This window comes from Heteronotia binoei, chromosome 3 (assembly GCF_032191835.1).
Source record: "Heteronotia binoei isolate CCM8104 ecotype False Entrance Well chromosome 3, APGP_CSIRO_Hbin_v1, whole genome shotgun sequence".
NCBI lineage: Eukaryota > Metazoa > Chordata > Lepidosauria > Squamata > Gekkonidae > Heteronotia > Heteronotia binoei.
This window is the reverse complement of record NC_083225.1, coordinates 95,657,581-95,682,375: the sequence shown is the minus strand read 5'-3', so window position 1 is coordinate 95,682,375 and position 24,795 is coordinate 95,657,581. Positions and strand designations below refer to the sequence as shown.

Sequence of the window (24,795 nt, the reverse complement as noted above, 5' to 3'; positions counted from 1 at the left end):
TTTGGCATGGTGGGTGTTGTCAGATCCAGACTGGAAAATTCCTAGAGATTTGGGGATGGAGCCTGGAGAGAACAAAGACCTAAGTGGGGTACAATGTCATAGAGTCCAGTCTCCAAAACATAATAGAAAATAACTAGTTCTGTCTTGGAGAGGGAGAGGGGGGAAAAAGAATCAAGAAGTATAAAGACCAAACAAAGAAAATATCTGATATTGGCAGTCTTCCACATATATTTTCACAATATTCTTAATTCCCACACTTAGACACTTAGGTTGCCAAGATGGTTTCTCTCTGTTCTTGTAAACTGTATCCAGTTAAGATAGATCCAGATGGACAGCTGTGTTGGTTTCAAGTAGTAGAACAAAGTCTGAGTTCAGTAGCATCTTTAAGACCAACAAAGTTTTATTCAAGGTATTGGCTTTTGTGTGCAAGTACACTTCTTCAGATACATGTCAGATACCTGAAGGTATCTGAAGAAGTGAGCAGTGGCTCACAAATTTTGTTAGACTTAAAGGTGCTACAAGACTCTTACTCTTTTCCTCTGCAGAGTCTTCCTTGGTGGTCTCCCGTCCCTTCCAAGTACCAACTCTGCTTAGCTTCCGAGATCTGATGAGATCATGCTATACCATACCATTCCACATCTCTACAGAAAAATAGAGCAATAGAATATCCTAAATTCAGAACAATAAACCTCTGGAAATACTTGTGAACTACAAGTGAGCATTGTGTGTGTAAAGTGCCAGCAAGCCTCAGCCAACTTATGGTAACCCCATCAAGGCAAAAGCAGATGTGGTCTGGCATTGCTTTCCTTGGTGGTCTCTCTTTTAAGTGCCAACTTACCTCAGCTTCTGAGGTTTGACAAGATTGGACTATACCCAGTTTGCCTCCTGGGAAACTTTAAAATATGTTTTGATGTTGGAGTCCACTTTAGGCTTCCCAAGCTCCCACTGGGGAAACCTGTTCCCCCTGTTTCGAGACCCCCAACCCACCAGCATGGAGCAGGTCACCAGGGGGATCCCCACCCCCAAAGAGCCCCATCACACAGTGGTGTACAGCACGATGGTCACTCGGAAGTGATGTATCACACCGGGCACATCGTGCAGGAATGCTCTAGGAATTGGGGGGGGGGGGGAACACTCTGTGTTTTTGTGCAGGGACACTGGCAATTTGAGGGAAAACTATGGTGCCATAGAGTTCCCCCCAAAATTCCTAGAGCATTGTTGCACGATGTCCTTGGTACAATATGTCACTTTTGGGTGACCTCATCGTGCTGCACATGTGTGAAAAAAGTCCCCTGCCAGCAGCTGGTGGGGACTTGACAACCCTAGTCCACTTACACCAGGATTACAACAATTTTCTTATAAGAGCATCTGAATAACCTGATCAATGTAATCTTGAAGTTTGCTTCTAAATGTGATCTTTAGTATTTATTTACTTATTTAAATGTTTCCCTTGTCAGTCAAGAAGGGCAAGAAGGTAAAGTTCAGTTAAAAAATACAATAATTATGTCCAAACAGCATCACACAAAGCAACTAGTCAGAACTTCTGATTAAAAAACATCAGTGTTATAGAACCTGTATCACTGAAGATCTGATCAGATTATATGTTAAATGCAAGTTGGGTTGGGGAAAACAACTTGCATTTGATACGTGACCTGATGCTCACCTTTAAAATAGTGTGCATGGGGTGGGGGTGGGGATGTAAATTGGCTCCCAAGAGTGCACAGGAGCAGGAGGAGCTTTATCATTCTCTCCCTTCCAGCCCATATGCTTTTGCTAGCAGAAAAGAGCAGGGGAAGGGAGGAACTGTTTGCCTTACTTCCAGTTTCACAGATCTGTCCAGGAGGCTACCCAGTATGATGAGTCACTGGCTGTTGATTGACTGAACTACTTAATTATGAGGATTCATTGTGCAGTTGTCCTCTACCAATGTATCATTGTACAAGTGGTGTTTTACAATGTATACATACATTTGTACAATGTTTTCTCTGCGCTTGATCACATAATGGGTGTCAGTCAATTTTTGTGAACTGAATCCACCACAAGTGGGAACACTTCTCAGTAATGTGAGGCAAAATGAAACCTGCCTGTTCATGTGGTACTTTGTTGCTCTTCTAATCACACTGAAAACTGGCAGAACCATTCAGTTGTAGCTGAACTGAGGTCCTCCCATTGCTTTTCTTTCAGTAGCAACCTAGCAGGTTGTCTGTTTTCCCCAGGACCCTGGAAGCACAGCTTATGGTGGCTCTTGGAAGCTCTGTTCTTAATTATTCTCTGAAAGCACATGTCATACACATGAAAGTGCCTTATTCCAAGTCAGACCATTGGTTTACCAAGGTCAGTATAATCTGCTGAGACTGGCAGTGTCTCTCTAGGTGTCACATTACCTACAACCTGATCATTTAAACTGGAGATACCAAATATTTAACTTGGCACCTCCTATATACAAGTCAGGTGGTCTACCACTGAACCACAGCTCCATCCCCTGTGAGCCATGACACTGAGCCACCATAAGCCCCCAGACAAAGATAGAGCTCCTTATATGACCCTGATCTAAACCAATTATTGTTACAAAACAAGGGAAACGGTGCTCAACATGGCAAAACAGAACATATAAGGAGGGTATGAAGTTCCAACCTAGGATCAGCATAGGGGTAGTACATAAACACCTAGGAGCAGCCGAAAGAGCCGGAAACTCCCGGCGCAAAAGCCGCGCAAACGGAAACTGCTTTTTGGCGGTTTGCGCCGGCTCTTCCGGCTGTTCCGCGGCTTTACGTGCAAAATCCGCGCAGATCCTGCGCGGTGAAGAGGGGTGTCGCGCCGGCTGAAGGTGAGTGCAAAGGTGAGTGCGAAAATGCCCCTTGTTTCTTTAAATGAAACTAAGTCCTCAGGGCCAGATGAATTGCATCCAAGGGTTCTAAAAGAGCTTGCGGATGTAATAGCCTCTGGCTATTATTTTTGAGAATTCTTGGAGAACAGGAGAGGTGCCAGAAGATTGGAGGTGGGCGAATGTTGTCCCCATCTTCATGACGGAAAAAAAAGACAATCTCGGTAACTACCGACCTGTCAGCTTGACGTCTATACCTGGAAAAGTTTTAGAACAAATCATTAAACAGTTGATCCTGGAACATTTAGAAAGAATGGATGTGATTACTAAGAGCCAGCATGGTTTTCTCAAGAACAAGTCATGTCAGACTAACCTGATCTTTTTTTTTTTGAGAAAGTGACTACCTTGCTGGATCAGGGGAATGCTGTAGACATCATTTATCTTGATTTCAGTAAAGTTTTTGATAAGGTTCCACATACTATCCTTGTTGATAAGTTGGTAAAATGTGGTTTGGATCCTGTTACCATTAGGTGGATCTGTAACTGGTTGACAGATCACACTCAAAAGAGTGCATGTGAATGATTCCTCATCCTCTTGGAGAGGAGTGACAAGTGGAGTGCCTCAAAGATCTCTCCTGGGACCTGTTTTGTTGAACAGCTTTAGAAATTATTTGGATGAAAGAATCAAGGGAATGCTTATTAAATTTGCAGATGATACTAAATTGGGAGGGGTTGCAAACACAGAAGAAGACAGAAACAGGATACAGGATGACCTTGACAGGCTGGAAAACTGGGCTAAAATCAATAAAATGAATTTTAATGGGGATAAATGTAAAGTTCTGCATTTAGGTAGGAAAAATCCAATGAATGGTTATAGGATGGGGGAGACTTGTCTTAGCAGTAGTATGTGCGAAAAAAATCTAGGGGTCTTAGTGGATCATACGCTGAACATGAGTCAACAGTGTGACGCGGTGGCTAAAAAGGCAAATGCAATTTTGGGCTGTATCAACGGAAGTATAGTGTCCAGATCACGTGATGTGATGGTATCGCTTTACTCTGCTCTGGTAAGACCTCACCTGGGTATTGTGTTCAGTTTTGGGCACCACATTTTAAGAAGGATATAGACAAGCTGGAATGGGTCCAGAGGTGGGTGACAAAGATGGTGAGGAGTCTGGAGACCAAGTCCTATGAGGAAAGGTTGAAGAGCTGGGGATGTTTAGCCTGGAGAGGAGGCGGCTGAGAGGTGATATGATCACCATCTTCAAGTACTTGAAGGGCTGTCATATAGAGGAGGGTGTGGAATTGTTTTCTGTGGCCCTGGAAAGTAGGGCCAGATTCATTGGGATGAAATTAAATCAAAAGAGTTTCCAGCTCAACATTAGGAAGAACTTCCTTTTTATTTATTTCATTTTGCAGTGCTGACAGCCTTTCTTCTTTTGCTCTTTTGTCTTTATTATTCAATGTAATTAATATACCCCTCATTACTGCTTTATAAGTGTCCCATACTGTTTGAAATTCCATATCCTCAGTTTCATTTATTTGGAAGAATGCTGCAGTCTCCTTTTCTAAGAATGACACAATGTCTTTATTTTGTAGTAAATCCTCATTCATTCTCCATCTTCTTGATTTCCTTTGCAATTTTGTAGACCAGCATATTGGATTATGGTCCGCCCAAACCTTTGGAAGAATCTCAATTTTTTTTGTTATGAGGCCCAAATCTTGGGAACCCCATAACATGTCAATTCTGGAAAAAGAATTATGCCTTGCTGAGAAAAATGTATAGTCTCTTACATCAGGGTTGAACTTTCTCCAAATGTCTTCTAAATTTTCCTGTTTAATCAACTCAAAAAAAGAATTGGGTAGCTTCCCTTCTTTATCATTCTTCTTTGAACTTGATCTGTCAAGATTATTTTGTATTGTCCCATTGAAATCACCCATCATCAATACCTGATCATATGTCTTTTCATCCATTTGTCAATTTATGTCTTTAAAAAATTTGTCTTTCGCTCCATTGGGTGCATAAAGTCCTAGTAGTAACATTTTTTTCGCCTCTATCGTCACCTCAACAGCAATATATCTTCCTTCTTTATCTTTAAAGATTAATTTTGGCTCAAGTTGTTCTTTGATGTAAAAGACCACCCCTCTTTTCTTTTGCTCTGCTAGTGAAAAAAATTCCAACCCCAAATTTCTATTCCACAAAAATTTACTGTCTTTGCATTGTATATGAACTTCCTGTAAACAAATTATATTACATTTTTGCTTTTTAATCCAATGAAATGTTCTCCTTCTTTTCTGTGGTGAGTTTAGTCCGTTTATATTCCAAGATAGTAATTTGTACTCCATTATGATGTTGGTTCTTTATTTTCTTCAAAAAAGCTATGCATCTCTTGTTCACTTCTTATTGTAATCCTCTTGCCATTTTGTTCAAATCCAAGACCCTCCGGTATTATCCATCTATATCTTGTGCCCTCTGCACGTAGCTGGTCAGTTAGCCTCTTGTATTTTTTCCTATCACTGATCACTTGTCTTGGTAGCTCTTTCATTATTTTAACTCTGCTCCCTTCTATTGCCCAGGCTTTTTGGTATCCTTTGCTCAAAATCTTCTCTGCCACCTCTTTTGATCTTAGTCTTATGACAATGTCTCTTGGCAGGCCTTTATTTTTCGCATAAACTGAGTTGACTCTATAGGCACCCTCCAACATACTCTTAAATTTGTCAGGGTCTTCTTCTATGTACTCAGTGATGATATTCACCATATAGCCTTTTAAATCTGCCTCTTCCTTTTCAGGTACCCCTCTCAGACGAACTTGTGATTCCATCAACTTACAATCGTGTATTATGACCTTTTCTTGAAGTTTTAGCAAGGCAGAGGCCTGTGTATCCACTTTCATCTCTACCTCCTTCACTTTATTTTGAGTCTCTTCCTTAAAACCCTCTATCTCTTTCCTAAGATCTCCAACTTCTTTTTTAAAATCTTTTTTCATTGCCAAATGCAATTTGTCCATTGTTTTTAACATTTTTGCCTCCAGAGCATCAAATTGGGACTGCATCTTATCAAATGATTGGGCTCTTGCACGTGTTATTCTTTCTACTGACATATAAAAAATCACCAAACCTTAAAAAAATCCCCACATAAAGTTTAGCATCCAGTCCAATAGCTTAGAGCAAGTTCTTTCAGATGAGACTAATTTCGTTTTCCTCCCTTCTTCCTGAGCAAAGATATTGAATTTTAACAATTTTGACAGTTTTTCTCCCTTTTAAAATGGCAATCGTTATTTCTCTATGGTACAGTTCCAGTCCAGAGAGGTCTTTCTTAGTCTTTCTTGGTCTTGGACTCAATTCCTTCCTGGTTCAAAGGTCGGATGTCACAGCTTTTGTAATCCTTATAGGCTCTGAATTATTGTCCAGCCCCTTTTAGTTTCACTTCCTGTTACAGCTTGGTCTAATTTCGTGTCTAAGTCTCGCAGTTTTTTGAGCTACATGAAGAAACCGTAACCACAAAAACCCAAAACAATGTCTTTTCTTCAAATATCTTTGAAGGCAATTATTTTTGCAGCATTCAATTTTCACAGGCTGAATTCTTCTCCTACTATGCCCCCACTCAGCTCAGTTCATTCAAAGTTCCACAGTTTATGGGCATATATAGAGGGCAAATCTCTTTTCTTTCTTCTGCGTCACCAGCGACAGACTGCCAACTTTCACTCTTATCTTATAGTTCTTTTGCTGTTATTCACTTCCAAAGCCCCAGAGCTCAGCTTAACAAGGTAAAAGTTTTTTTTTTCCATTCAGTTATGCTTTGCCTTCGTCTGTTTATAATCCACTCAGTGTTTAAACTATATTCAAAGTCTTTCAGAGTGAAGATAAAAATGATAAATGTACCTTGTAGATGTTCTCAACTCCCCCGGCTCACGTTTTCTTGCAATTAAAGTCAGTCCATCTAGAGTGTTTGGATTCCGACAGACTTGAGTCAAATTAATGACTTTAGAATCACTGCAGATAATGGTTGACAAGTCCCGTATGGCCGGACATCAAGAACTGAAGGAGACAGCTTCCTGACCCCTCCAGTTCGATATCAACAGCTAAAGGGAAAAATAAAACATCGTCTTGGATTAACCCTTGCCTAGGGTTAATGGGCATGGACCTTTTCAGGGGTCTTTTATACCCTGAACAGTGACAATAAAATCCCCCTCTGTTAGGGAGCTGCAGCCTGTCTTCCAGCCAAACAGGAAGTCCTTTATGTTTGCGGTAATGGAAAAAATTAATCTAGGGGAACAATTTATAAAAATGACAAGAGCAATATATACAGATCAGCATGCAAAACTGTGTATAAATGCAGACCTCACCAAAGAATTGAAAGTGAGTAAAGGAACAAGGCAAGGATGCCCGTTATCACCATTGTTGTTTATAATGACCCTGGAAATTCTGTTACAACAAATTCAAAAAGATGAAGAAATAGAAGGTCTAAAAATCAGAAGATTCTCTTATAAATACAAAGCATTTGCAGATGATATAGTGTTCATAATGAAGAATCCGATTCAAGTGTCACCATTGCTGTTAGCTAAGATAAAAGAGTACGGAGAACTAGCAGGATTATACATAAATAAGGAGAAATCGAAATTCCTTTGTAAAAACATGCAACCAAATAAAATAAAAGAACTACAAAAGGTGACGGGTTGTGAAGTCACAACCAAAGTTAAGTACCTTGGAATAGAGATAACAATGAAGAACATTGATTTATTTAAAAACAATTATGAAAAACTGTGGTGTAAGATGGACAAAGATTTGATGAAATGGAACAAGCTTAACTTGTCCTTACTGGGCAGGATAGCTGCAATTAAAATGAATATTTTGCCAAGGATAATGTATCTGTTTCAAACCATCCCGATTGTAAAAGATGCAAAACAATTTAACAAATGGCAAAGGAAAATTTCTGATTTCATTTGGGCTGGAAAGAAACCAAGGATAAAGATGAAGATCTTAACGGATGCCAAAGAGAGAGGAGGTTTCCAACTTCCCGATCTAAGATTGTATCACGATGCAGTTTGTTTGACATGGATAAAAGATTGGATAATGCTGTTAGACAAAAAACCTTTATGGTTAGAAGCTCACGGAAATAAATTCGGCTGGCACGCGTACATGTACTATGGGAAGAATAAAATGGATGTTTTTTTCTCTCACCACTATGTCAGAAATACTTTACTAAATACTTGGATAAAATACAAGAAATACGGGGACGAGAGAAAACCGCTATGGATAGTGCCAGCAGAAGTAATAAAAATAACAGCTGAATCCGAAGAAAAAAGAGAAATGTCATATAATCAACTGCTTAAGATTCAAGGAGACAAAATTGAATTAAAAACCTCAGAAGAGCTAAATAACAATTATGATTGGTTTCAAATGCAACAAATTAAAAGCTTGATGGAAAATGACATAAAATCAGAGGGAATTAGACAAGAACAAACAGAACTGGAAAGGGTCTTGCTAGGTGACAATGAAAAATTGATATCAAAAGTATATAAGTTATTATTGAAATGGTCTACAGAAGAAGAAGTAGTAAAGTCTCAAATGGTCAAATGGGCAATCAATGTGAACAGAGAAATACAAATGGATGCATGGGAGCACCTCTGGAAGAACTCAATGAAGATATCAACTTGTCAAAGTATTAAAGAGAACTGTTTTAAGATGATGTATAGGTGGTATATGACTCCGAAAAAACTGGCTAAGATAAGTAAGAAAATGTCGGATAGATGTTGGAAATGTAAAAAACATGAAGGTTCTTTCTTCCATATGTGGTGGACATGTGAAAAAGCGAAAGAATTCTGGAAGATGATACAACAAGAAATCTCCAAAATTTTGGGCTATGACTTTAAGAAAACTGCAGAGACGTTTTTACTTGGATTACAATTAGAAAAATTTCCAAAAGAAGACAGGACTCTAATTTGGTACCTGCTATCAGCTGCTAGGACATTATACGCGCAGCTTTGGAAGCAAGAAAAAGTACCGGAGAAATGGGACTGGACCATGAAAGTTTTATCGTGGTGCGAAATGGACAAACTAACTAGAACACTAAGAGACTATGATTTAGAGATATTCAAAAGGGAGTGGAGAAAATTTAAAGGATACATGGAGAAAACTTGGAAAGTAAAGAAACATTGGACAATTTTTTAGTAGTAAGAATATATATATTGAACTTTGAGCAGTTAGAAGTGCCTTTAATATTGATTTTGAATTTATAACCTCGGGGAAGTCAACATTGGAGGAAGGGGGGATGGAAATGTCATATGGGTTAATGCGGGGGGAAAAAAAATTAAGAAATAGTTAAGTTTTGTAACCATATGCTACCAATAAATTGTTTAAACACGAACATTAGGAAGAACTTCCTGACCGTTAGAGCGATTCCTCAGTGGAACAGGCTTCCTCGGAAGGTGGTGGGCTCTCCTTTCTTGGAAGTTTTTAAACAGAGGCTAGATGGCCATCTGACAGCAATGAAGATCTTGTGAATTTAGGGGAAGGTGTTTGTGAGTTTCCTGCATTGTGCAGGGGTTGGACTAGATGACCCTAGAGATCATGCTAATTTGCCCATGCTAATTTGCAGTGGAAGCAAAGGGTCTCTGTGGCAGGTTTAACTCATCAGAAGAGCCAGTTTGGTGTAGTGGTTAAGTGTGCAGACTCTTATCTGGGAGAACCGGGGTGATTTCCCACTCCTCCACTTGCACCTGCTAGCATGGCCTTGGGTCAGCCATAGCCCTGGCAGAGGTTGTCCTTGAAAGGGCAGCTGCTGTGAGTGCCCTCTCAGTCCCACCCACCTCACCTGTTGTGGGGGAGGAAGGTAAAGGAGATTGTGAGCCGCTCTGAGACTCTTTGGAGTGGAGGGCAGGCTATAAATCCAATATCTTCTTCTTCTTCCCTTCCAACTCTATGATTCTAAGTCACTTTGCTTGCTGTTACCATGGATCAGTAGTAATAAAACGAACACCCTGTCTGTACATTTGTCCATTTATGGCAAGCATAACTCATCAGAGAATAAATTTAGGAGATTCGAAATCGGCTACCAGCTTCAGGATGATTGTGAGTTTTCAAAGGCATGGGATTATCCTGACCCAGGTGAGACACCTGCCACCGCCCATGCTAATTTGCAGTGGAAGCTAAGGGTCTCTGTGGCAGGTTTAACTCATCAGAAAATAATGATACACTGCCCACCAACCCCAGAATGATGATGGAGGTTGCAGTGCCAAAAATGAAGGGAATTAGAACACCCTAACCAGATTATTTTCACAATAGGCAACATGTAAGAAGAGCTTTTAAGCTACCTGTCATATGTCTCTAATACGTAGATCCCCAGTCAGCCACAGAAGGTTGCTCAGCAACACACTCTCAGCTGGACCAACTCACAGGGTTGTTGTAATAAAATGGAGGACAGAAGAACAACACAACTTTGGGTTACCATTGGGGAGAAAAGCAGGGTATGACATTTGTTATAAGTCTAGTTTTTAATGACATTAAAAAGATTACATTATTTGACATATAGCAAAGTAGCCTTTACAAAGGACTATTAGTTCTTCCAAGAACACATTAACAATAACGCAGTGCCTGAACTGGGAGTTCTCACTTCTGTTTCGCAGGTTAAGGTTCCATTACCATGCATGTAACACGTGTGGCGAAATGGGCAGCATCCTTTTTCTACCTTTTTGGATAATGGAGAAATATTTAATCCACCCCCATTTGTAATATTTAAAAAAGGTTTCCTACTGTACTTTTGTTAAATATATTCTGTTTCCAAACAGGACAAAGATGAGGAGAAGGACCAAAACTTGAAAGCAAATGGGGTGGAGGGACACAGAAGAATAAGTTGAAGGGAGAAATGAATGAGAAAAGTGTGGAGAAGAGATGGAAAGGTTGTTTTTATCTTGCTGCAACACATTAACTATTGCTTTGCTTCAGTCTTGTAGAAAGGCAAGTCTAGCTGATGTAGGAAGGGTACTGGTTTTGGTGATCCAGATTCTTCTTTAGTTAACAGAGTGAGTTGGCTTTAACTCAGCAGTGCTTGTCTCACCTAATATGTGCTTGTAAGATTACAAAGTTACTCAGAGCCAGGTTTCAAATTGATACAAAATACTTTATTCTAGAAATGCAGGCATGCTTGATAGTGCAGGATAGAGAGAAACAGATCCTACTGTATCTAGTTAACAGATGGGAGCAGATGTAGAGAGGCATCCTGTATCTGCATCTTGGGTGCTGGGGAGGGGGAGGGAAATGGAAGGAAGTTGCTTTTCCTTAAAGAGTGTTGATGTATACTTCAAAGAGAGTCAGTGACAGCAGAGAGTAAACAGGAAGATGCTTAGTGTCTGCCTATCTGCCTGGAACTCTGTGGTCACTTGCTTCTGGAGGTTGAGCCACAGGGACATCACATCTGGTACTTCCAAAAGCTGATAGAGTGCTTCCCTGTGTCCCTAGTGGCTGCAGCCAGCACTGTATCAAAAGGAAAACCACTGGAAAGGCATTTAGCTGGATGCAGCATAATACTGGCTTCAGGGACCCTTCATCTGACTCCCCCCCCGCGTCCCCCCCCCTCGGTGGCATTGCTGCTCTGGTAGGACACAGTATTCAGTAAGAGACAGCTGCCACTGAGTAGAGACTGAAGGGGAGCATCATATGGTTTCAAGCAAAATCTGGAGCGGCACAGTGGCTGCCCAGCACAAGGTAATGTCATTGTTGTCCCATGCCAAACTTTGCTGGCCATTCAAATAATTGTGGCCCTACTGCCCCTAGTTCTGCAACTGCTGCACTTATGTCCACTAGTAAAGATATGGGATTGCTCCCGCTTGGTCCCACTAAGGAACAGCAGCTTCTTACCACCTACCTTCACACAAGTGCCACTGACATAGAACTCACAAGGGAATTCAAGAACACAAAGAGAGAATAGCATCAGACTGGTCTTTGTTGTCCTCTCGAAATGTGACCAAATTTGATGTATAAGGATTCACATACCATTGTGGTCAGTGCCCCTTAAGTGGTTTTTGTTGTTGTTTTTGCAGAAGAGTGCAAAAACCAAGCAACTCTGACTCCACCTGGTTTCTTAAGTACTGAGAAACCTTACACTTTAAAGGGAAGAAAGTATACTCTTGTAGAATGCAAGAAGGGAAGGATGATCAGAAAGGAGGACAACAACTCAGAATGTGTTGTGGCTTAAGAGCTACCTGAGAAGTCATCTGACAATCACCAAGTTAATGTGCTAATTGAGAGGGAGATTTCTTCTTGATAAGTCACCCTTCTTCTATTACAAAGTTGTAATTTGAAACACAGTGAAAATATGGGACAGCTGGCAATGCTGAGAAGAAGGAGTGACATCTCTGTTGTCAACATTCTCTGTGACTTCTGCACAAGCCGCACACAGGTTTTCCATCTCATAATAAGATGAACTGATAAAAGAAAAATAATAAAAACCATTTAAAGTACTAGAGCAGCTGACAGGAGGAACAGCCACTTAAAATGCTGCAATAGTAAAGTATATTTATCTGTAGCATTTGTGTTCTTGCTTAATAAGAGCTATGCTTACATTTTTTGAATATTTATAGAACATTTACGTTTCTTGAAGGACAAAGTAGTCCCCTCTTTAAAAATAAATAAAAGTGGACTGGTTTTTAAAATGTGGTTGTATATTTCTAGTATATTTAAACTGTATCCATGTAGCCATTCATAAAAATAAAATACTAAAGAGTACTTGCATGTCAGTACAGAAATCTCCTATTGGATTTTATTTAAATTAAATGTCGTAACACATCTCTTTCGAAATATATGTAGTATGTTAAAGGTGAGTGGTGATATTTCAAGATGAAACTGAAGAATGTATAATGAAATGAGTAAACTGAAGTAAACATAATTGTCAATAGAGATATTTATATTAAATCAATGAAATTGTCATATCTTAGCTTTTAATTATTGCTGACTACCGTCCTTTGTATGTATATATATATATGTGCCATCAAGTTGCCACTGACTTATTGAGATCCTAGCAAGGGGCTTTTGAGGCAGGTCAGAAGCAGAGGTGGTTTGTCATTGGCTTCCTCTGCAAAGTCTTCCTTGGTGGTCTTCCATGCAACTACCCTGCTTAGCTTCCAAGATCAGATGAGAGTGGACTATACTAGTACCATGCCACCTTCTCTCCCACCCTTTCTTTTAGTGCTGCCAAAATTATTTGTATCCTATAGGGTTCCCAACCTCCCACTGCGTGTGAGGTTTCCCCTGATTTAGGGATCTCCAAACCCACCAGCACAGGTTTGGCTGATGGGGAAGCCCTGCCCAGAACAGCTCCATCGGTGCCAGATGTGCCGGGCATGATGACATCACCTGGAAGTGACATGCTGGGCATATACGTGGGGATGCTCTAGTATTCCGGTTAAAAACCTCTGTGGTGCCATAGAATTCTTCCCACTGGTAGTCAGGCAAGACCTGGCAACCCTAGTATCCTATAATGGATTAAGTAACTTTTTAAGCAACAAAAAAAGTACACTTCAAAAGTTCACACATTCAGACCGAGGGTTGGTTACGTTATCCTCATATTGGACCAGTGCCAACCAGGAAGTAGGGAAGGAGAGCCATTTGGCCCAAGTCCTGCAGATCAAAAATGGTCTCACAGTTGGACCCTGGTTAAAAATCTTTTAGCATTTAATATATTTCACAATTTGTTTTTATGTATATCAGTGGTGTGATATTTTTATTTTTACCATGGCTAGTGGCCTCAAAAGCTGGAAGTGGCCAAGGTCTCTCTGATCCTTGGAAAAGGCCTGGTCTCAACCATATCTTTGCCTCTGAGATTTGTGACAGTCAGTTTAAGTCTACAGTTTCAGACTAAAATCTTGCCTGCACTTAGGGTTGCCAACAACCAAGAGAGAAAAATGTCTTGCCTTTTTAACAGAGGCTTGGGACTTCCGGGGTTGGAAAATGGCGAGCTGAGTTGCTTTCCCTAACGGGGGCAGGCTGGTGCTTCTGTTCAGGGTAGTAAAAGGGAAATTAATGCCTTCTGCCTACATTTCTCAGCTAGAGAATTGTCCAAGATATGCACAGATACTTTGAGGAGACTTACCTTGGCTGAAAGGGAGTCCGGGGGGGGGGGACACTCCTTTGAGGGATCTTCATCATCTGCAGAAGTTTCCAGAGTCATCTATTTGGCATAAGCTCGACAGGATCCAAACCTTCTTTTACAATTTTAAACATCTGCAAAGGACTGGTGTTTATTTGGATAAACTACAGAAAAAAGGTACTGTTTGCTATTTCTTCATTCCGGGACTAATTAAAGTTAAACAAAACAAAAGTAAAAGGTGGGAGTTGGAAATACTGAAAGCCTGAAAGGAGAAGAAGATAAGGGGCTAAATTTGAACTTTGTAAACTTAAAAGAGAGTGTTAAAAGAAGAACGGAATTTATTGTTTAGTCTATCTGTGGTTGAGGAGGCAGCACCATCGTCACAGACCTGCAGTTCTCACAGTAAACACAGGAAATACGTCAGATATCATGAGATTTCTCTACCAGTGAAACGAGATTTGAAGGCAAGAAAAGCAGGAAGTATTGGAGGAAGAAGAAGGAAGTCAACAAAGCAAACAGCCTACTCTAGGATTATAATAACAGAGAGAAACATCAGTGGCCATAGTTGTTGGGAGGACTAAATTTTAACATTGTTTTTAAAGTGATTGGGACATTAAAAATTGGTGGAGTTAACAGATTTGGCAATTAAAAATTACTACTGTTGGATAGCAGATAAGAAGATTTGAACTGGTAAAAGGGAAAAAAGGAAAAAAAATTTAAAGTGAAGCAAAAGTTGTGACTGCCATTTTGGGAGAAATAAAAACTTTAAACATTAATATCTGAGCCTGAGAGGCTCAGAGGATAGTGAAATTGGGTGCATTGGAAAGGGCAAGCTTCACTTTATCAAACCTGATGGTTCAAATTTAATTTGGTGAGATTAAAATTTTTGATTTTTTTTAATATGTCAGACCCAAAACAAACTCATGCTAGGTCTGCTTCAATAGAGAAAATGCAAGCCCAATTAGATGCAATGGAAGCTAGGATAATGAAGGGAGTGAAAGAAATGATAACTGCCTCTAAAAAAGAAATAAGAAAGGATATTGAAGACTCAAAGAAAGAATTAAAAAAAAGAAATAGAGAATCTCAGATATGACACTGTGGTAATAAAGAAAGTACAAGAAGTGGAAGAGAGGTGAAAACACATGACTCCACCTTGTTAAAATTACAAGAAAAAGTGACAATTCATGACTGCAAACTGATGGAAACTCAGATCCGTCTGAGAGGTATACCTGAAGATGAAGAATCAGACTTGAAAGAATACATAATAAAAATAATTGCAGAATTTTTGGAGGAAGATCCTGATGGGGATAGAAATATGTATGACTATATGTATAGAGTAAATTCACTCTATGCAAAAAAGAATAATCTGCCAAGAGATGTGGTCATAAGATTTATGACAAAAGAAATGGTGGGAAAGATCATGAATAAAAACTTTGAAAAGTCATTGACAGTGGGAGGCAGTAAAGTAAGAATTATGAAAGAACTGCCAAGACAAGTGTTAACTGACAGAAAGGCATATAAAAAATTGACAGAAAAACTACGTGACAATGGAATGAGGTATAGATGGATAATACCTGAAGGTTTGAGCTTTTCACTTCAAGGGAAAAGGATTACAATTACAAATACACAGGAACTGCATAGATTTTATGAAGAAAATAAAGAATTTGCACCATGATGGATTACAAATTGATATCTTGGAATGTAAATGGACTAAATTCACCACAAAAAAGAAAGGCAATGTTTCATTGGATAAAAAAATTGTAATATAGTATGTTTGCAAGAAGTGCATATTAGACAAAAGGATTATAATTTTTTTATGGAATAAGCAATTGGGACTAGAATTTTTTACATTGGCTGAACAGAAGAAGTGAGGAGTAGTCTTTTATATTAAACAAGAATTAGACCCGAAATTGGTATTTAAAGATAAGGATAGAAGATATATAGCGGTAGAAATTACTTTGAATGCAAAAAAAGTTGTTGTTGGGACTTTATGCTCCAAATGGTGCTAAAGACATTTTCTTTAAAAATATTACACAGCACCTTGATGAAGTGACCTATGAGCAAATTTTATTGATGGGGGACTTTAACGGAACAATTCAGAATATGATAGATAGATCTGGGAAGAAAAAAAATGATAAAGAAGGGAAATTGCCAAAGTCTTTTTTTGAATTGGTCAAACAGGAGAGTTTGGAAGAAACATGGAGGAAGTTTAATCCTGAAGTATGGGACTATACCTTTTTTTCAGCTAGACATAGCTCTTTCTCTAGAATTGACATGTTGTGGGGTACTAAAGATTTGGGACTTATAACAAAGAAAATAGAGATATTACCTAAAATAGGAGCTGATCATAACCCAATAATGTGGATTACAAAACTGTCAAAAAAGTCAAGAAGATGGAGATTAAATGAAGATTTACTACAAAATAAAGAAATAGTGAAATCTCTAGAAAATGAAACCAAAGTGTACTTCCAAGTAAATGACAGAGAGGATATAGAATTTCAGATGGTATGGGATGCCTACAAGGCAGTAATGAGAGGATTACTAATAACATTGAATAATAAAGACAAGAGAGCAAAAAATAAACAGATGTTGGACATTCAAAATGAAATTAAGAAAAAAAAGGTGAATTAAGAAAAAAGCCAGGAAAAAAGAAAATTATAAGGGAGATTACAATATTGCAAGCACAAATGAGACATCTGTTAAATAAAGAATTGCATGTTAAAACAATTTTATTGGTAACATGTGGTAATAAATCTATATCTATATCTTACAACTTTTATCTACCCCATATATTACTTTCCACCCACCCCTCCCCCCCCCCCCCGTTACTTGACCCCGCCGGTGTTATTTACTTAAAGAAACAAATATTAAAGGTACCCTTAACTATTAAAACAAAAATTTATATTATTCTTTTTAAAACTTAATCATTGTCAAAAATTGTCTAGTGTCCTTTTATTTTCCACTCTTTTTCTACATATCTTCTAAACTTTTTCCACTCCGTCTTAAAAGCTTCTAAATCATAGTCTCTTAGTATTCTTGTTAATTTGTCCATTTCACTCCATGTCATAACTTTTATAATCCAATCCCATTTCTCTGGTATTTTTTCTTGCTTCCACAACTGCGCATACAATGCCCGAGCAGCTGAAAGCAAGTACCAGAATAAAGTTCCATCTTCTTTTGGAAATTTTTCCATTTGTAATCCCAATAAGAAAGTCTCTGCAACTTTCATTACTTCATATCCCAATATCTTAGAAATTTCTTGTTGAATCATTTGCCAATACTGTTTTGCTCTTTCACAAGTATGACAACATCTCTTGGTAAGTTATTTTTCTTAGCAAAAAGTGAATTCACTCTATACATATAATCATACATGTTTTTAGTCTCTTCAGGGTCTTCATCTAAAAATTCTGCAATTATTTTTATTATATATCCTTTTAAGTCACCATCCTCCCCTTCAGGTACTCCTCTCAGACGTATCTGGGTCTCCATCAATCTGCAGTCATGGATTGTAACTTTTTCTTGCATTTTCAACAAGGTGGAATCATATACTTTCATTTTGCCTTCTACCTCCTGCACTTTCTTAGATGTTTCCTCAGTTTCCTTTCTGAGATCTTCCATGTCTTTTCTAATCTCTGCAATAATTTCTTTTTTCGATTAATCTATCATCTCTCTCACCCCTCTCATCATTCTGGCCTCCATCGCCTCTAATTGGTCTTGCATTTTTTCCAGTGAAGTAGCCCTTGTTCGGGGCTGCTTGTGTCCAGACATTTCAAAAACACCAAAAATTTTAATCTCACAGATTTTGAATTTGACTGTCAGATTCAAAAGATTAGAACTTGCTTTTTATAATAAGCCTAATTTCACCATCCTTGGAGCTTCCCAGACCGAGATATTAATTTTTAAAACTTTTAAACCCGTCAAAAAACAACTAATTTTTGGACCTCACTAATTTTCATTTCAACTATTTATATTCCTAGAGTAGGTTTTCTTTCCACTACTTCCTGCTTTTGTTGCCACGAAGTCTCATTCACACTGGTAAGGAGATCTCACGATGCTTGACGTATTTTCTGTCTTGCTCAGATGTGCTGCAGTTCTGTTCCATTATGACGATGGTGCTTTTTCTTCCAAAACCGCAAGTAGACAAAACAATAAATTCTTTCCCACTTTTTAGCAGTTTTTAACACTGTCCTTTATATTTATAAAGTCCAAATTTCACCTCTTCCTTCCCTCTTCTTCCAAACTCTCTAAATTTTCTTTTCCCACCTTTTAAATTTGTCTCTTTAAACTATAAATAGCTTCAGAATGAAAAATAGTCTTCTGTACCTTTTCTTCCAATTATCCAGGTTTCCACTGGTCTTGCAAAGCTTTAGATGTTTAGCAATGTCCAAGAAGGTTAGGATCCTGTCGAGCTTATGTCAAATAAATGACTCTGAGAACTTCTGCAGATGATGAATATGCAACTCTTCCCTGAGACCCCTCAAAGCCTCAAAGAAGCCCCCCCCCCCCGGGACTCCCTTTTAGCCAAGGTAAATCTCATCAAAGTTTCCTGTGCATACCTTGGACTAATCTCTAACTGAGAAAAGTAGGCAGTAGGCATTAATTTGCCTTCCATTACCCCGAACAGAAGTTCCAGCCTGCTCCCGTTATGAGAGGCAGCTCAGCTCGGCATTTTCCTCCCCCAGAAGTCCTGTTAAACAAAGAATTGGAATGGAATTTGAAAAAATTAAAACAGAAATCTTTTGAGGGAGTGAATAAACCTGGAAAACATTTGGCCTGGCAATTGAAGAAAAAGAGAGAAAGTAAAATTATTAATAAAATTGTGGCTGATGGAAAAGAGATGGTAGAGCAAGAAGGAATAAAGAGAGAATTGTTTAAATATTATGCTAAACTATTTAAAGTTGTTAAAGTAAAGATGGAAAAGATGGAAGCGTATCTGCAGAAGATTAAAATACCACCCTTAACTGATTATATGGAAAAAGTTTTGAATGATCCAATTGAAAAAATAGAAATTGAAGTAGCGATTAATGAATGAAAATTGGAAAGGCTCCTGGAGCAGATGGATTTACGGCAAAAAATTTTAAAACGTTTAAAGAAGAATTAATACCGAAACTTCAAAAATTAATGAATGTGATAAGAATAAATGGGAAAATACCAAATACATGGAAGGAAGCAGTAATTTCGTTGATTCCAAAGGAAGCTAGAGATGTCACTAATTTAAAGAACTATAGACCAATCTCATTATTAAACAATGATTATAAGATATACACAAGAATCATAGCAGAATGGCTTAAACAATATCTAATAAATTTTATAATGGAAGCCCAAGCGGGTTTTCTCCCTAAAAGGCAAATAAGAGACAATATTAGAACTGTTGTAAATATTGTAGAATACTATGAAAGACATCCAGAGAAGGAAGTTGCATTATTCTTTGCGGATGCAGAGAAAGCTTTTGATAATTGGGACTTTATGTTTGCAGTAATGGAGAAAATAAAGTTGGGGGAAAACTTTATAAGAATGATAAAACTAATTTATATTGAACAACGTGCAAGGTTATGTATAAATGCAGATCTTACAGAAGAAATGATAATCAGCAAAGGTACAAGGCAAGGTTGTCTGCTTTCACCATTGTTGTTTATAATGACTCTTGAAATCTTATTGGTGCAAATACAAGATGATGAAGAAACTGAAGGAACAAGAATTAAAGGATTTTCCTGTAAATATAGAGCATTTGCAGATGATACAATGTTTATAAATGAAAATCCTACGCAAGTAACACCTTTGTTGTTAGCCAAAATACAAGATTTTGGAGAATTGGCGGGACTTTATGTTAATAAAGAAAAGTAAAAAAATTTGTGTAAAAATATGCAAGTAAGTAAACAAAAGGAATTGCAGAGATTAACGGGATATGAAGTTACCCCTAAAGTAAAATATTTGGGTGTGGAAATAACAATGAAGAATATTGATATGTTTAAAAACAATTATGAAAAGTTATGGCGTTAAATGGACGAAGATATGATAAAATGGAACAAGCTTAATTTGTCACATCTTGGTAGAATAGCTGCAATTAAGATGAACATTTTGCCGAGAATAGTGTATTTGTTTCAAACTATTCCGATTGTGAAAGACAGTAAACAATTTAATGGCAAAGAAAGATTTTAGAATTTGTATGGGCCGGGAAAAAACCAAGGATTAAAATGAAAGTTTTAACAGATGCTAAAGAAAGAGGAGGATTTCAACTACCAGATTTAAGATTATATTATAAATTTTTTTGCCACTGTGTGACACAGAGTGTTGGACTTGATGGGCCATGGGCCTGATCCAACATGGCTTCTCTTATGTTCTTATGTTCTTATCATAAAGCAGTTTGTTTAGTGTGGATAAAAGATTGGGTGACGCTGTTGAATAAAAAACTTTTAACGTTGGAAGGTCATGGAAATAAATTTGGCTGGCACGCTTATATGTACTATGGAAAGAAAAAGTCGGATGGTTTCTTTTCTCACCATTATATAAGAAATAATCTACTAAATATTTGGATGAAGTATAAGAAATATGGCGATGAGAGAAAACCACTATGGATAGTGCCAGCAGAAGTAATAAGAATAACAGCTGAGACAGGAGAGGAAAAAGGGATGTCATATAATCAATTATTAAAAATACAAAGTGGTAAAATAGAATTGAAAACAGCTGAGGAGTTGAATAATAAGTATGATTGGTTTCAAATGCAACAAATAAAAAGTTTGGTGGAAACCGATGTTAAAACTGAAGGAATAAGTCGAGAACAAACAGAAATGGAAAAATTTCTGCTTGGAGATAATGAAAAATTAATTTCGAAAATCTATAAGTTATTTTTAAAATGGTCTACGGAAGATGAAGTAGTGAAATCTCAAATGATTAAGTGGGCAGTTAATGTAAATAAATACAGATGGACACATTGGAATATTTGTGGAAGAACTCTATGAAACTCTCAACATGTCAGAGTATTAAAGAAATGTACAGATGGTATATGACTCCTAAAAAGTTGGCAAAGATGAACAATAAATTGCCAGATAGATGTTGGAAATGTAAAAAACATGAAGGTTCTTTCTACCATATGTAGTGGACTTGTGAAAGAGCGAAAAAGTACTGGCAGATGATTCAACAAGAGATTTCTAAGATCTTGGGATATGAATTTAACAAAGTTGCAGAGACTTTTTTGTTGGGATTACAAATGGAAAAATTTCCAAAAGAAGATAGAACTTTAATTTGGTACTTGCTCTCAGCTGCTAGGACATTGTATGCGCAGTTGTGGAAGCAAGAAAAAATACCAGAGAAATGGATGGGATTGTAAAAGTTATGACATGGAATGAAATGGACAAGTTAACAAGAACCTTAAGAGACTATGATTTAGAAGTATTTAAGATGGAGTGGAAAAAGTTCAGAAGATACATAGAAAAAGAGTGGAAAATAAAAGGACATTGGACAATTTTTGATAATGACTAAGTACAAGAGGGAGGAGGATATTAATTTTGGTTCTTGTTAATTAAGGGTACCTTTAATATTAAGATTTTAAGTATATAACACCAGTGGGGATCAAGTAATGGGGGGAGGGGTGGGTAGAAAGTAATATATTGGATAGATTAAAAAAAGTAATCATTAATGAAGTAAGAAATTGAAATTTATTACCATATGTTACTAATAAAATTGTTTGAAACCTTTTTAACAGAGGCTTGAAGTCTGCAAATAGTGGAAGGTTTTTTTTAGCACATAAATAATTAACATCCTTGTTAAGGAGATAGGATATTTTTTCTCAGATAGTTGGCAAATCTACATGCACTGTAAGAGAAAAGTTTGAATGATATTATTAATTATATTTTCTCTCTTGCCATCCCATGATTCAGAAAACTGGTACGAGTACATTTTCACATTTCTTACCAGCCCTGGAGGTTTTGTAAAGTGCTCTCATGCCTGAATTCTGGCTTACTTGAAAGTAAATATTGAATTACTATCTTGGAATAGTTTTGTATCTGTAATATAAATAAATACATACACAAATCCTTTATGTTAACTATTTTAAATCCTGGAGTAAGTGAGATGTTCTTGAGTTGAAAAATAAATTTAAAAACAATTGTCATTGCAGAAATGCCTTATATTAAACTTTATCAAATTCCTAGAAACATTTCTACTATATTTCTGTCCTGTATGAATGCAACAACAAATGCAAGAGTAATGAAGAACATATGCTGGGCTTTTTTTGAGCATAAATGCCCAGGAATGCAGTTTCAGCTGGCTTGACATCAGGGGTGTAGCCTAATATGCAAATAAGTTTCTGCTGGGCTTTTTCTACAAAAAGAGCCCTGAACATATGAAAGCTTTCAGAAGGATCTGGTTGTAGGGTTGCCAGTCTCCAGATGGGACCTGAAGAGATCTCATCGTTACAACTGATCTCCAGATTGCAGGGTTCAGTTCCCTTGGAGGAAATGGCTGCTTTGGAGGGTAGACTCCATGGCATATCCCACTGAGCTCCCTCCTTTTTCCAAATCCCACCCTCCCCAGGCTTCACCCTCCAAATTTTGAGGAATTTCCCAGACTGGAGCTGGCAGTAATATGTGTGGAACTTCTGAACTGTCTACAAAGTTAGCATGTTCTCTATTTGATATATTTCTTTCACAGGAAAAGAAAAAGTAATATTCTTGAGATTTTTAGATGTTTATTTTCCTTCTTACAGGAAGGGTGGATTACTGAGGAGACTGTGCCAAATGGTGAAGTTTCAGAAGAGCAAAAACCTTTGGAAGTAATACAAGAGATTTTGTCCTTCTATATCAATAATCACTTAAATTAGGGTTGCCATGTCCAATCCAAGAAATATCTGGGGACTTTGGGGGTGGAGCCAGGAGACATTGGGGTAAAGCTAGGAGCAAGGGTGTGTAATTGAACTCCAAGGGAGTTATGGCCATCACATTTTAAGGGACAGCACACCTTTTAAAATGCCTTCCTTCCATAGGAGATAAGGAAGGATAGGGGCGCACCTTCTTTTGGGGCTCATAGAATTGAACCCCCTGGTCCAATTGTTTTGAAACTTGAGGGTTATTTTGGGGAGAGGCACTAGATGCTATACTGAAAATTTGGTGCATCTACCTCAACAAACAGCCCCCCCCCAGAGCCCCCAATACCTCCAGATCAATTCTCCATTATACGCTATGACAGGGGTGCCAACGGTAGCTCTTCAGATGTTTTTTTGCCTACAACTCCCATCAGTCCCAGCCATTGGCCATGCTGGCTGGGGCTGATGGGAGTTGTAGGCAAAGAACATCTGGAGAGCTACCATTGGCCACTCCTGCCCTATGAGAATCAATCTCCACATAGGGAATAATGAAGTGCCCAGCAGACATTTCCTCCCCCCCCATTTCTGGTGACTCTGAAGTGAGGGATTGGCATCTCTACTCACGAGTTGCTGCCAACTTCTTTAAAGTAACACACCATCCCAAGAGGAAGCCTTTCCAATTGGAGACTGAAGCCTCTGGAGGTGGAAAGTCACATGGTGGCTGTGGGGGCAGGGCTTCCCCCCGCTTGCCAGCTGACTGGGGGTGGAAAGGAGCCTGCGAAAGCAGAAGAACCCCTGCTGGGACCTGGGGATTTGCAAGCCTAACTTAAGTACTTCTATGAATTGTGTGCTTTACTCTGCTTTTCTGTTTTTGCTTTGCTTTGTTCAATGAGCGAAAAAGAAGTAATAGCTGGAAATAGTCTGCAAGTAGAGGAAAGGCTGTTCCTGTGCTCCACAAGAATGTTATTCAGCCTACAGTGAAAATTGCAAAACTTTGAAAGTAACCCAAAATGACTGAGACCCAGAGCAAACTGCCGTCAGCCTCAGACTGCGGTTGAAAAAATGGTGCAGCCATCTGTGATAAGTGGCTCCCTTGCACAATTTGAGTTGCCCTGGAGTTTAATGTACTTTCATCCTATAGAAGACAGAGCATGGCTGTTTGGGATTTGTGGCAACATTTTTAAAATTTCAGGGTTGTTCTTTTTAAGAAATGGTTAGTGCGATTAGATAAGTTTTGCTAAGAGACATTTACAGTAAATATATCTTAACAAAGTGAAGTGAAGAACAATTAGGAACTGTGCTTACTTGGTAATTATTTTTTTCTCTGCCATTCTTGTGTTATTCATGCTGGCCCTTCCTTTGTTGCCAGGACACTGAAATATCTGAAGTTACTGAAGAGAATGAAGAACACACAGAAGACAATGCAGAAGCAATTGCTGTTTCTACTGATGAGCCAACAGTAGAACAGGTAGTTTTTTCTTTCTTTCTTTTCCTTAAGAACATAAGAACATAAGAGAAGCCATGTTGGATCAGGCCAACGGCCCATCAAGTCCAACACTCTGTGTCACACAGTGGCAAAAAATTTTATATACACACATACACTGTGACTAATAGCCACTGATGGACCTGTGCTCCATATTTTTATCTAAACCCCTCTTGAAGGTGGCTATACTTGTGGCCGCCACCACCTCCTGTGGCAGTGAATTCCACATGTTAATCACCCTTTGGGTGAAGAAGTACTTCCTTTTATCCGTTTTAACCTTTCTGCTCAGCAAAGTTGTTCCAAGCTTGTTCCAAGCTTCCTTGTTCAGGATGAAAGTACATTTTAACACCCCCCTCCCGCCATGATCTGTGTCCCTCCCAATATTTGGTGTTCCAGCTCCCCTCCCCCCCGCAGTCCACCACACACACATCTTTTGCTGGTTGATATCTCTCTCCATTGGTGTGAGTTCCGGAGGCTGTGCTGGAGTGATGCATAGGGTCTCAGACTATCATGTGCCAGGTTTCTTGGTCCAGAAACTGCACCCCTCTCATCGGGAGGCAATCATGTGCCTCATTGGCAATATGGTTGCCCTGGATGGACACCCTCTCC

At 38.5% G+C, this 24,795-nt stretch overlaps 1 protein-coding gene across 1 annotated transcript in view; it reads left to right on the top strand.

Annotated features, from left to right (window-relative positions):
- SH3BGR (SH3 domain binding glutamate rich protein) overlaps positions 1-24,795 on the top strand; it is a 62,863-nt gene that overhangs the window by 34,744 nt on the left and 3,324 nt on the right. Inside the window, exons 4-5 of the mRNA XM_060234248.1 lie at positions 22,608-22,673; positions 24,073-24,174. Coding sequence (XP_060090231.1) covers positions 22,608-22,673; positions 24,073-24,174 — 168 coding nt within the window. The remainder of the gene's footprint in view (positions 1-22,607; positions 22,674-24,072; positions 24,175-24,795) is intronic.